The 12,376-nt window shown below is 43.3% G+C and overlaps 1 protein-coding gene across 1 annotated transcript in view; it reads left to right on the forward strand.

Annotated features, from left to right (window-relative positions):
- LOC115100809 (small G protein signaling modulator 1-like) overlaps window positions 1–12,376 on the forward strand; it is a 324,051-nt gene that overhangs the window by 73,145 nt on the left and 238,530 nt on the right. Inside the window, 1 exon segment of the mRNA XM_029619713.1 lies at window positions 2,621–2,696. Coding sequence (XP_029475573.1) covers window positions 2,621–2,696 — 76 coding nt within the window.

Here is a 12,376-nt window from a genome sequence, read left to right on the forward strand (position 1 = left end):
GAAGGTCCAAAAGAACATATTAGCTGCCATCATTCTTAAATGGAAGAAGTTTGGAACCACTAGGACTCTTCCTAGAGCTGGCCGCCCACCCAAACTGAGCAATCAGGTGAGAAGGGCTTTGGTCAGAAAGGTGACCAAGAACATGATGGTCACTCTGACAGAGCAGAGTTCTACTGTAGAGATGGGAGAACCTTCCAGAAGGACAACTATCTCTGCAGCACTCCAGCAATCAAGCCTTTATGGTAGAGTGGCTAGAGGAAGCCACTCCTCAATAAAAGGCACATGACAGACCACTTGGAGTTTGCAGAAAACACTTAAAAGGACTCTCAGAGCATGAGAAACAAGATTCTCTGGTCTGATGAAACCAAGATTGAACTGTTTGGCCTGAATGCCATGCATCATGTCTGGAGGAAACCAGGCACCGTTTTATCACCTAGCAAACACCATCCCTACAGTGAAGGATAGTGGTGGCAACATCATGCTGTGGGGATGTTTTTAAGCAGCAGCAACTGGGAGACTGGTCAGGATTGAGGGAAAGATGAATGAAACAAAGTATAGAGAGATCCTTGATGACAACCTGCTCCAGAGTTCTTTGGACCTCAGACTGGGGTGACGAGTCACCTTACAACAGGACAACAATCCTATGCACACAGCCAAGACAACACAAGACTGGCTTCGGTACAAGTCTTTGAATGTCCTTGAGTGGCCCAGCCAGAATCCGAACTTGAACCTGATCGAACATCTGTTGTGGTTGTGGACCCCTGGGCCGAGGGGGAGTTGGCACTACCTGGGGCAGGAGCCTCCCAGGTCCCCATCGTTGGCAGGTGGAGCTGGCAGAAGCAGAGGCCTAACTGGAGCTTCACCAATACCAGCTCATGTTCCCTTTAGGTTGAGCCCTCGAGTGCTGATGCAGGTTGGTCTTAGGTGGGAGCCTCTGTGTTGGTGGGAAATGCTGCAGGCCAGCATGTTGAGGGATCAGCAGAAGGACAGCACGGAATAGAGTAGAGATTAAGACCAGTGTAGCACAGCAACCTCTGTGTCTAGGCCGTGATTGGAGGCATGCGGTGAGAAGTAGTGGTTGAGGCAGGCAGAGTACATGCAACGTCTGGATCCAGTCCAGAGTCAAAGCCAGAAGATCAAACCACAAGAAAGACGAAGTGGGGGAAGATGAGGACCACAGGAACATGAGGAGACAATGAAGGCAGACGTGAAAAACTGACCACAGATGAGGAAATCCAAGAACAACCAGGCAAAGGGATCCATGGACAGAAGAGAAGCAGACAGGAACCAGGAATCAAGACAGGGACGCAGACAATACTCTGCTCCTAGAGGAGTTGACCCATTGCAAAGACAGGGACTTGAGGTGGGAGCCGTCCTGAAATAGTCCCAGGTGGTGATGTCATCAGTGGGCGCCGGGCAGCTGTTCCTACCACTGGCCCTTTAAAAAGGGCAAGATCGGGCACGTGCACGCCTGAGAGAGGAGCATCGGACCCGGGGAGATCATGGTGGCCAGCAGCATGAGCAGGAGTGCGGCTGTGTTGGTGCTTCCACTCCGCGGGAGGAAGGGAGCACATTGAAACCCCAGTGTGGGTGGTCTTCCCTGGCAGTGGGGAACCCGGAGGTGAGTGCCACGGCTTGTGGGAGGCTGCAGAGCCGCCAAACGCAGCAACATCTTTGGAGAGACCTGAAAATAGCTGTACATTGATGCTCCCCATCTAACCTGACAGAGCTTGAGAGGATCTGCAGAGAAGAATTGTAAAAAATCCCCAAATCCTGGTGTGCCAAGATTGTAGCGTTTTACCCAAGAAAACTTGAGGCTGTAATTGCTGCAAAAGGTGCCTCAATAAAGTACTGAATAAAGGGTCTGAATACTTATGTAAATGTGATATTTCATTTTTTTTTAAATTAATTTGCACAAATTTCTACAAACCTGAATTAGCTTTGTCATTATTGGGTATTGTATGTAGATTGAGGAGGGGAAAAATGCATATTATACCCTTTTAGAATAAGGCTGTAATGTTCAAAATGTGAAAAAAGTGAAGGGGTCTGAATACTTTCTGAATGAACTGTAGATCCTTAAATCTAGCCTCAAAGGGCACATGGTGCAGACTTCATACCATTTTAGTAGCTGTCTGTCTGAGCAAAAATTACCTTATTATGAAAGATACAATATGGGTCATTACCATCTCCCCTTTTAGGCAAGTTTTGCCAGAGCAAAAATGCCTGTTGTCGAGGAGGCATCCATATGTCTGACCTTTTCTATGAGCATAGAAACATCATGGCAGAAAAAGCCCGTATGGCTCATCCAGTCTGCCCATCTATTCAATCAGTTTTGCTGAAATTTGGTAGCATTGTGTCTTGCTGACATGTCACCACTCATGCCAAATTTTGGCGAACGGGCCCCTGAGGTGTCCAAAGAATGAAGCCAGCAATCTGTTCCAATGAGTGGAAGAAGGGGAAACGTGCGTTACACCGTTAGTGTATTATGATTGGTGTAGGTTTCGGTAACAGGTCTTGCTTATTAATACATGCTTGTCCTTGGTGAGTATGACTTAGTAATTTAAAGTCTTTTTAAATGTATTTTTATACAGTTCTTTTTCCACTTGCTTTTTGTCAACAGGTGAAACAAATAATGGAAGAAGCAGTTACCAGGAAATTTGTCCATGAAGATAGCAGTCACATTATTTCATTTTGCGGTAAGTCTTTGCTTTGTGTTGTAGCCTGAAGAAATGTAATTATTGGAAGTCCTCATGACTGCTACTGTGTCATCTTAAAGCAAACGTAACCGCGTATTCCCTTGTTCACATTAAAAAAAAACCCAAAAAACATAAATGCAAGCTTTGATTTACTATTGAAGTTCACCACTTCAATGTTGGAGGTGTTGCTATAAGATCTTTTTATCTTTTTCGGCGGTTCATGTTGTAGAAATATTGGCCTAGAAGAATTTCTGACGTAGCACAGCATGCCAGTAGCAAGGTTAACAAATGCAGAGAAACAGAGAGAATGAATTCAAAGTGACCAGAGTGCATTAGGGCAGATTATGGATTTATGCATTTCAAAGTAGCAAAAGAATGTTTGCCTCCTAGACACACAGACTTCAACTTGAAAGTGAACACAATGTAGAGTGCAGGCCAGGAAAGGGATAAGTTCTGCCATGAACCAATAGTGTTCAACAGCATGGAAAAAATGACTTCTGCCCTCAGGTATACAGTGTTTCCCCAATAATAAGCCCTACTCCAAAAATAAGCCCTAGCTAAAGGTGGACGCGCGGTTGCACCCCAAGACTTACCCGACCCCCCCCCCCCCCAAAACTTACTGAAATTCCCTGGTGGTCCAGCGGGGGTCCCAGGAGCGATCTCCCGCTCTCGGGCCATCTGCTACCAATAATCAAAATGGCGCCAATGGCCCTTTGCGTTGTGACAGGGTATCTGTGCCATTGGCCGGCCTCTGTCACATAGTAGGAGCAAGATGACGACATGACTGTGTTTGAATAAATATTGATTTTTGTTAATGAATACCGGTTAATGTAGATTGTTGTACATGGAAAAAGGAAATAGTAATTCATGATGGAATTCAGGGTTTGGAGAGTTATGATGATGTTTCAGAATTTGATGACATGGTTATATTTGAATAAATGTTGATTTTTTTTTTTTTTTTTGTTCAAGAATAAATGTGTGATTGTTGTTCATGGGGAAAAAAATGACATCCCCTGAAAATAAGCCCTAACCGTTTTATCGGAGCTAAAACAGAATATGACGTCTTATTTTCGGAGAAACACGGTAGATAAAGGGATAAGACCTCTAAGTTGTCTGTGATGCATCTGGGTCACGTGAGGTTATGTCTGAAATTTTATCTGTTTCTCTTGTTTCCACATTATAGAATGACTGGTGCAGATGTTGAAGTAGCAAAGCAGGGAGCTGCCTTGTGATACAATGATGTTGCAGAATGATCAGCCAAATTTTGGCTTTTATTGCTTGGAGGAGAGGGGGTGGGGAACAGGAAATGTGAGCACAAGAACCTCTTACAGGCTTACGGAAGCCTAAAGGAAACATTTGCATTATGCATTGACAGTAAATATCTATTTATTTTTTTAAAGCATTTTATATACAGTCTTTCCTAATAAAGATTACAATGGTTCACAAGAGAATCACGTGCCCATATGTAGCATATAAAAATGCTACATACGGGCACACTTTGAAAGAACAGTAAAAGTTTCATGGCTTTAGCCCACAGGAAGAAATTATGGATTATGTCGCCAAATTATATTATATCCCAAAGACTAACCATGAAGCCTTATAAACAGCTGTAGCCTTTCTTGATTTATGGCTTTACTGTATACACAAGTCGAGAAATTTAAATCTCAAAATTTGTCTTGAAAAACAGAGTTGTCTTATCCTGGCGACCCTGCTCAATGGTCCATTCGCTCCTTCCCTCTGCTCCTCATGGGGAAGACAGACCTGAGCAACTGCAACTCCCGTTATCATCCTGCTAGCAGTGGGTGAGTTAAGGGATCTGGAAGGAATGCGAGGGAGAAGCTGTCCTACCACCACAGGCCTCTTTCTAGCTGCTTTGGTTATATCTTCAGCCCGCGGGTGAATGGATCAGGTGGGGGAGGGAAAGAGTGAGTGGACCGGAGATAGCTATGGAGGAAGGCGGGAAGGAGTGAACGATCAGGGGTAGGGTATAGCCTCGACTTACCCATGAGTCATAGCAAATGTCTTAATTTTTAGGCCAAAAATTGCTTTTGACTTAACCATGAGATTGACTTATACAATAGTATATACAGTAGTTATGCTAATTCTGGAAATCATCGGCGTATCTCATGTAGAATGCAGGTCAGGACAAACCGATACCAAAGGATGACTCAGCAAACTAAAGAGCCAAGGTCATGATAATAGGAGGGGCTTGTACATGTGAAAGGTGTACATAAAAGGTTTTATTAGGCGGAACAAATCCTTCCTCTTTTGAAAGGCCGCTGTTGCATTCGGCGGCTCACAGGAGGATGCAGCAAGCTGCTCACTCACCCCAGACGTGGCTGGATCCATCCCATGGTCAGCGCACAGCCTTCAGCTCTGAATACTGCCCAGCATAGCCCAAGACGTATAATGTTCAAGATAGGCATGATAGTGTTTAAACTACGTGTTTCAGAGTCGACTGTTTGGTTTAATGCACTTTTATGAATTTATAAACCTGTCAGATCTCTAAGATCTTCACAATTGAATTTATTAGAAATTCCTACAGTTCGTCAGGCACGACTCTTTAATACTAGAGAAACTTCCTTTTCCATCGCGGCTCCAGTTCAATGGAACCTCATCCCTTTTCAAATCCGTGTGCTGGAAGATGTTAAAAAATTCAAGATGGCATTTAAGAGCTATTTGCTTACTCGTGCATTTAATATTGTATAATTACAATGTGAATGTTTTACAATATTACTGTGAAATCATGGAGTGTTAATTGTTGAATTTCCCTGTTAAATCTACTTCAGATATGCAATTGAGTGAATTTTTAGGGATAAGTCCCTAATGTTAGACTGGAATAATTTGATATGGTTTCTATGAAACCTATATATATGAGTGTAATATTTATGTTTTTGTTTTTATTATTATGTATGTTTATCATGTATATCGCCTAGGCCTTCTAGTGTTAGGCGATTAATAAATTTTATTAAATGAAAATGAAAAAATGAAAAGACGCCATCAGCTGCTCTTCCACCACCGTCCCTTTGGCATGTGCATATGCGTGCATTACAAAGGCTCCAAGGTGGAAAGCGCTGAGCAGCGATCTCCTTTGATGTCAGGCTGACCGGCCTTCTTAAGCAAGGGCCTCACCTCAGCAATGGGTTTCCTGCCTTAGCAGTGCATGTTGCCTTTAAGTTCTTGGTTCCTGTGTCTTGCGTTCCTGATTCTTCACCCTGCCTTGCCTCTCCAGACCTGTCTCATCCAGCCTCAGCCATGCCTTGTCTCTTCAACCTTGTCTCATCCAATTTTCCTTGTCCAGCCTTGCATTGTATTACCCATCTCGTCCAAATGTCATCCATGTGTCCTCGTCCACCCTTGGTCTGACTTCTGGATCTGACCTCTTGCCATGATTGCCTGTCTCTTGGACCTGACTTTTGCCTGGAGATAAGAAGTCAGACTTGATCACGATTGCCTGCTTCCCGGAAGTAACCTCTTGCCTGGACCTGACACCCTCCCCCCCCCTTGTCTTCCGCTTGCCCCAGCCTTGGCCTGTTTCTGACTCCATTGGCCTGCTGCCTGCCCTGACCTCTGCATGCCATCGGACTCTTGCTCTAGCCACCACCCTAGGGACTTGCCTAAGACCTGCTGGCTGCCAGAACCCAAGGATTCAACCTGCGGGGGAGGTGTCTGGTGTCTGTGAAGCTTCAGTCTGTCCCGCCACAGGGCGCATTCACCAGCTACCTACAAGGCTGCGTCAACTATGCCACAGCACAAAGGGTTCACACCCATACCACCCTTTACAGCCGTTTTGCAAAGTAGCATATTTAATATTTTACAGCCTGAACTAATCTCCTCCTCGTACAGCTTCGCAGCTGAATGGCTGAGATAGAAAGTCATCCAATGGTTAACCTGAACAACAGAGGAGTGACATTAAGAGTTGAGGTCAAACTGTACTTTCAGCACAAAGAGGATTAACAAACCATGGCTGTAGCAAAAGCTAAAAAAGCCTATGTTTTGGGAATGTTACCATTTGATTTTCATTTGCCAAGTCAATTAAGAAAGCCACTAGCACTCCCTGTGAGTCAATATAACCAGGCTGAATGAACATTTTTTTTGAGAGGCAGAATCGAAGGATAAACAAAATGTCAATGCTAAGATAAAAATAGTAAAATTGACTGTTTTAAAGCTGTGCTTAATGGGCTGGTTTAGTGGCAGTACTGTGACCTGCCAAGCAGAGGGAAGGACACAAGGATTATTAAAGCACGGGCCACAGGATATATAAACAGGATGGTTCCTGGGAAACCTTTGGGGGCTGATATTTAAGGACTTATCCGGTTAAGTGGCAGCTGCTGAATAACCAGCTATGTTCGGCAGCCACCACTTAGCTGGATAAGTATTTCTCCGGTTAAGTAGATAGCCAGATGTCTTGGGGATGAACAATGGGTGGATTAAGGTGGAACAAATCCGGGTATCCATAGAAATGTAGAAATAATGGCAGGAAAGGGCCAAATGATCCACCCAATCTTTTGCTGCATTATACTGTGCAATTTCCCAGACCGTATAAGTCAGGGCCCGCTGATGCTGTTTGAATCCAGTTTCCCTTAACCACTGCCATGGAAGCAGAGAGCAATGATGGAGCTGCATCAAAAGTATCAGGCTTAGTGATTAAAGGTAATAAAAGCCACATCAGCAAGTTACCCCCATGTTTATTTGTTCCCCAAACTGTTAATCGGGTCCTTCATTGGTTGCTGTCTGAATCCAATTATCCTTTTCCCACAGCCATTGAAGCAGAGAACAGTGATGGAGTTGCACTAACAGTATCAAGGCTTATTGGTTAAGGGTAGCAACTGCCACATCAGCAAGTTCACCCCAGTTACCCCCTTGCACTCTTTTCTGTATTTCCGTCCTTTAGCCTGTAGAGATCCACAGTGTTTATCCCTTGCCCCTTTGAATTCCTTCACTGTTTTCGTCCATATGAGTGCCTATATTCATCCTTATCCGGTTAAGTTAACCAAATAAGTTAGACCTGCTCTAAAGTTATCCGGATATAACTTATCTGGTTATATTCAGCAGCATCTCCGTGCTGCTGAATATCCCCTCTAAGTTATCTGGATAAGTTATGTCTGGGATAACTTAGATAACCAGATATCTTTGAATATTGGGCCCTTGCTATGTATAGTATAGAAGGATGGATATTGTAAGTGATTAAGTATTCTTTCATTCTTTCATTCAGTGCATTAAGATTTTTAGACAAAAAAATAGCTAGATAAGCTGTATCTTGACTTGAGTATTTTCATCCAGCAGAGGCCCTTTTACAGGGATCGCTGAAAATAAGATGGCTGTAACATGCTTACATTTTATGCCTGCCCTCTAAGCAAAGAGAACTTTCTCTGTGCTCTGCTGTGCATGCCCGATACTAGACATTCTCTCACTTCTGCTCAAGTGCTTTCTTCATGGCTTTTTTATTTTTATGGAACCTCTTACCACCTGATGTGGAGACGGCCACTTATCTTGTGGTCTTTCACTTTAAACTCAAAACGTACTTCTTTAAATTGGCTTGTCCACATGCCAGATATCCTTTCTTCCTTTTTCTCATTTCATTTTACATTTGGTTCTGTACCAGTCTTGCTTTATTGTACGGCCTTGAGTAGAACATCATATACACGGTGGAAGTAAATAACAGAACTTATTTTAATGAAGGGTGTACTACATGTCAGACCTTTTCTACTACTGCAAAACAGTGGTTCCCAAGCTAGTCCTAGCCAATCTGGTTTTCAGGATGTCCACAATGAATATGCATATGAGGGATTTGTTTGCATTGCCTCTCAGAGAACGAGTCCGATCTCTGGAGGCTAGAGTGGCAGACCTGGAGGAGCTGAGGGAGACAGAGAGGTATATAGATGAGACCTTCAGGGACATAGTAGTCCAGTCCCAACTTCAGACTGGCAGCCCTGGTGCTGCCTTGGAGGAAGAAGGTCTCATAATGGGAGAGCACCAACCAGGTGTAGCAGGAAAGGATCCTGTAGCAAGGACCTGCTCTCTAGGTGATGCATTGTCCTTTCGCACTGAGGATATCTCCCCAAGGCCTACTGCCCAGGAGGGAAGGGTTAGGTCGGCCTTCATAGTTGGTGATTCGATTATTAGGAATGTAGATAGCTGGGTGGCGGGTGGGCGTGAGGATCGCCTGGTAACATGCCTACCTGGTGCGAAGGTGGTGGACCTCACGCGTCACCTAGATAGGATTTTAGACAGTGCTGGGGAGGAGCCGGCTGTCGTGGTACACGTGGGCACCAACGACATAGGAAAATGTGGGAGGGAGGTTCTGGAAGCCAAATTTAGGCTCTTAGGTAGAAAGATTAAATCCAGAACCTCCAGGGTAGCATTCTCTGAAATGCTCCCTGTTCCACGCGCAGGTCACCAGAGGCAGGCAGAGCTCCGGAGTCTCAATGCGTGGATGAGACGATGGTGCAAGGAAGAGGGATTCAGTTTTGTTAGGAACTGGGGAACCTTTTGGGGAAGGGGGAGTCTCTTCCGAAGGGATGGGCTCCACCTTAACCAGGGTGGAACCAGACTGCTGGCGCTAACCTTTAAAAAGGAGATAGAGCAGCTTTTAAACTAGAACAAAGGGGAAAGCCGACAGTCGCTCAGCAGCGCATGGTTCGGAGAGATGTATCTTTAAAGGATACTAATGATGCATTAGAATTAGGGCATCCCGACAGTGAGGTTCCAATAATTAGAAAAGTAGTCCAAGTGCCTGTAACTAAAAACTCACCTGAGCTAAAAAATTCTAACTTATCCCTATCAATTAAAAAGCAGAATAAAAATACAAACAAAAAACAAACTTTGAAATGTTTGTATGCTAATGCCAGAAGTCTAAGAAGTAAGATGGGAGAATTAGAATGTATAGCAGTAAATGATGACATAGACTTAATTGGCATCTCAGAGACATGGTAGAAAGAGGATAACCAATGGGACAGTGCTATACCGGGGTACAAATTATATTGCAATGACAGAGAGGAGCAGTCGGGAGGAGGTGTGGCGCTTTATGTCCGGGATGGCATAGAGTCCAACAGGATAAACATCCTGCACGAGACTAAATACAAAATTGAATCTTTATGGGTAGAAATCCCTTGTGTATCAGGGAAGAGTACAGTGATAGGGGTATACTACCGTCCACCTGGTCAAGATGGTGAGATGGACAGTGAAATGCTAAGAGAAATTAGGGAAGCTAACCAAATTGGTAGTGCAGTAATAATGGGAGACTTCAATTACCCCAATATAGACTGGGTAAATGTATCATCGGGTCACGCTAGAGAGATAACGTTCCTGGATGGAATAAATGATAGCTTTATGGAGCAATTGGTTCAGGAACCGACGAGAGAGGGAGCAATTTTAGATCTAATTCTCAGTGGAGCACAGGACTTGGTGAGAGAGGTAACGGTGGTGGGGCCGCTTGGCAATAGTGATCATAATATGATCAAATTTGATTTAATGGCTGGAAAAGGAACAGTGTGCAAATCCAAGGCTCTCGTGCTAAACTTTCAAAAGGGAAACTTTGATAAAATGAGAAAAATTGTTAGAAAAAAACTGAAAGGAGCAGCTACAAAAGTAAAAAATGTCCAAGAGGCGTGGTCATTGTTAAAAAATACCATTCTAGAAGCACAGTCCAGATGTATTCCACACATTAAGTAACGTGGAAAGAAGGCAAAACGATTACCGGCATGGTTAAAAGGGGAGGTGAAAGAAGCTATTTTAGCCAAAAGATCTTCATTCAAAAATTGGAAGAAGGATCCAACAGAAGAAAATAGGATAAAGCATAAACATTGGCAAGTTAAATGTAAGACATTGATAAGACAAGCTAAGAGAGAATTTGAAAAGAAGTTGGCTGTAGAGGCAAAAACTCACAGTAAAAACTTTTTTAAATATATCCGAAGCAGAAAGCCTGTGAGGGAGTCAGTTGGACCGTTAGATGATCGAGGGGTTAAAGGGGCACTTAGAGAAGATAAGGCCATCGCGGAAAGATTAAATGATTTCTTTGCTTCGGTGTTTACTGAAGAGGATGTTAGGGAGGTACCCGTAATGGAGAAGGTTTTCATGGGTAATGATTCAGATGGACTGAATCAAATCACGGTGAACCTAGAAGATGTGCTAGGCCTGATTGACAAACTGAAGAGTAGTAAATCACCTGGACCGGATGGTATACACCCCAGAGTTCTGAAGGAACTAAAAAATGAAATTTCAGACCTATTAGTAAAAATTTGTAACTTATCATTAAAATCATCCATTGTACCTGAAGACTGGAGGATAGCAAATGTAACCCCAATATTTAAAAAGGGCTCCAGGGGCGATCCGGGAAACTACAGACCGGTTAGCCTGACTTCAGTGCCAGGAAAAATAGTGGAAAGTGTTCTAAACATCAAAATCACAGAACATATAGAAAGACATGGTTTAATGGAACAAAGTCAGCATGGCTTTACCCAGGGCAAGTCTTGCCTCACAAATCTGCTTCACTTTTTTGAAGGAGTTAATAAACATGTGGATAAAGGTGAACCGGTAGATATAGTATACTTGGATTTTCAGAAGGCGTTTGACAAAGTTCCTCATGAGAGGCTTCTAGGAAAAGTAAAAAGTCATGGGATAGGTGGCGATGTCCTTTCGTGGATTGCAAACTGGCTAAAAGACAGGAAACAGAGAGTAGGATTAAATGGGCAATTTTCTCAGTGGAAGGGAGTGGACAGTGGAGTGCCTCAGGGATCTGTATTGGGACCCTTACTGTTCAATATATTTATAAATGATCTGGAAAGAAATACGACGAGTGAGATAATCAAATTTGCAGATGACACAAAATTGTTCAGAGTAGTTAAATCACAAGCAGATTGTGATAAATTGCAGGAAGACCTTGTGAGACTGGAAAATTGGGCATCCAAATGGCAGATGAAATTTAATGTGGATAAGTGCAAGGTGATGCATATAGGGAAAAATAACCCATGCTATAATTACACGATGTTGGGTTCCATATTAGGTGCTACAACCCAAGAAAGAGATCTAGGTGTCATAGTGGATAACACATTGAAATCGTCGGTTCAGTGTGCTGCGGCAGTCAAAAAAGCAAACAGAATGTTGGGAATTATTAGAAAAGGAATGATGAATAAAACGGAAAATGTCATAATGCCTCTGTATCGCTCCATGGTGAGACCGCACCTTGAATACTGTGTACAATTCTGGTCGCCGCATCTCAAAAAAGATATAATTGCGATGGAGAAGGTACAGAGAAGGGCTACCAAAATGATAAGGGGAATGGAACAACTCCCCTATGAGGAAAGACTAAAGAGGTTAGGACTTTTCAGCTTGGAGAAGAGACGACTGAGGGGGGATATGATAGAGGTGTTTAAAATCATGAGAGGTCTAGAACGGGTAGATGTGAATCTGTTATTTACTCTTTCGGATAGTAGAAAGACTAGGGGACACTCCATGAAGTTAGCATGGGGCACATTTAAAACTAATCGGAGAAAGTTCTTTTTTACTCAACGCACAGTTAAACTCTGGAATTTGTTGCCAGAGAATGTGGTTCGTGCAGTTAGTATAGCTGTGTTTAAAAAAGGATTGGATAAGTTCTTGGAGGAGAAGTCCATTACCTGCTATTAAGTTCACTTAGAGAATAGCCACTGCCATTAGCAATGGTTACATGGAATAGACTT

This window comes from Rhinatrema bivittatum, chromosome 11, assembly GCF_901001135.1.
Source record: "Rhinatrema bivittatum chromosome 11, aRhiBiv1.1, whole genome shotgun sequence".
NCBI classification, from domain to species: domain Eukaryota; kingdom Metazoa; phylum Chordata; class Amphibia; order Gymnophiona; family Rhinatrematidae; genus Rhinatrema; species Rhinatrema bivittatum.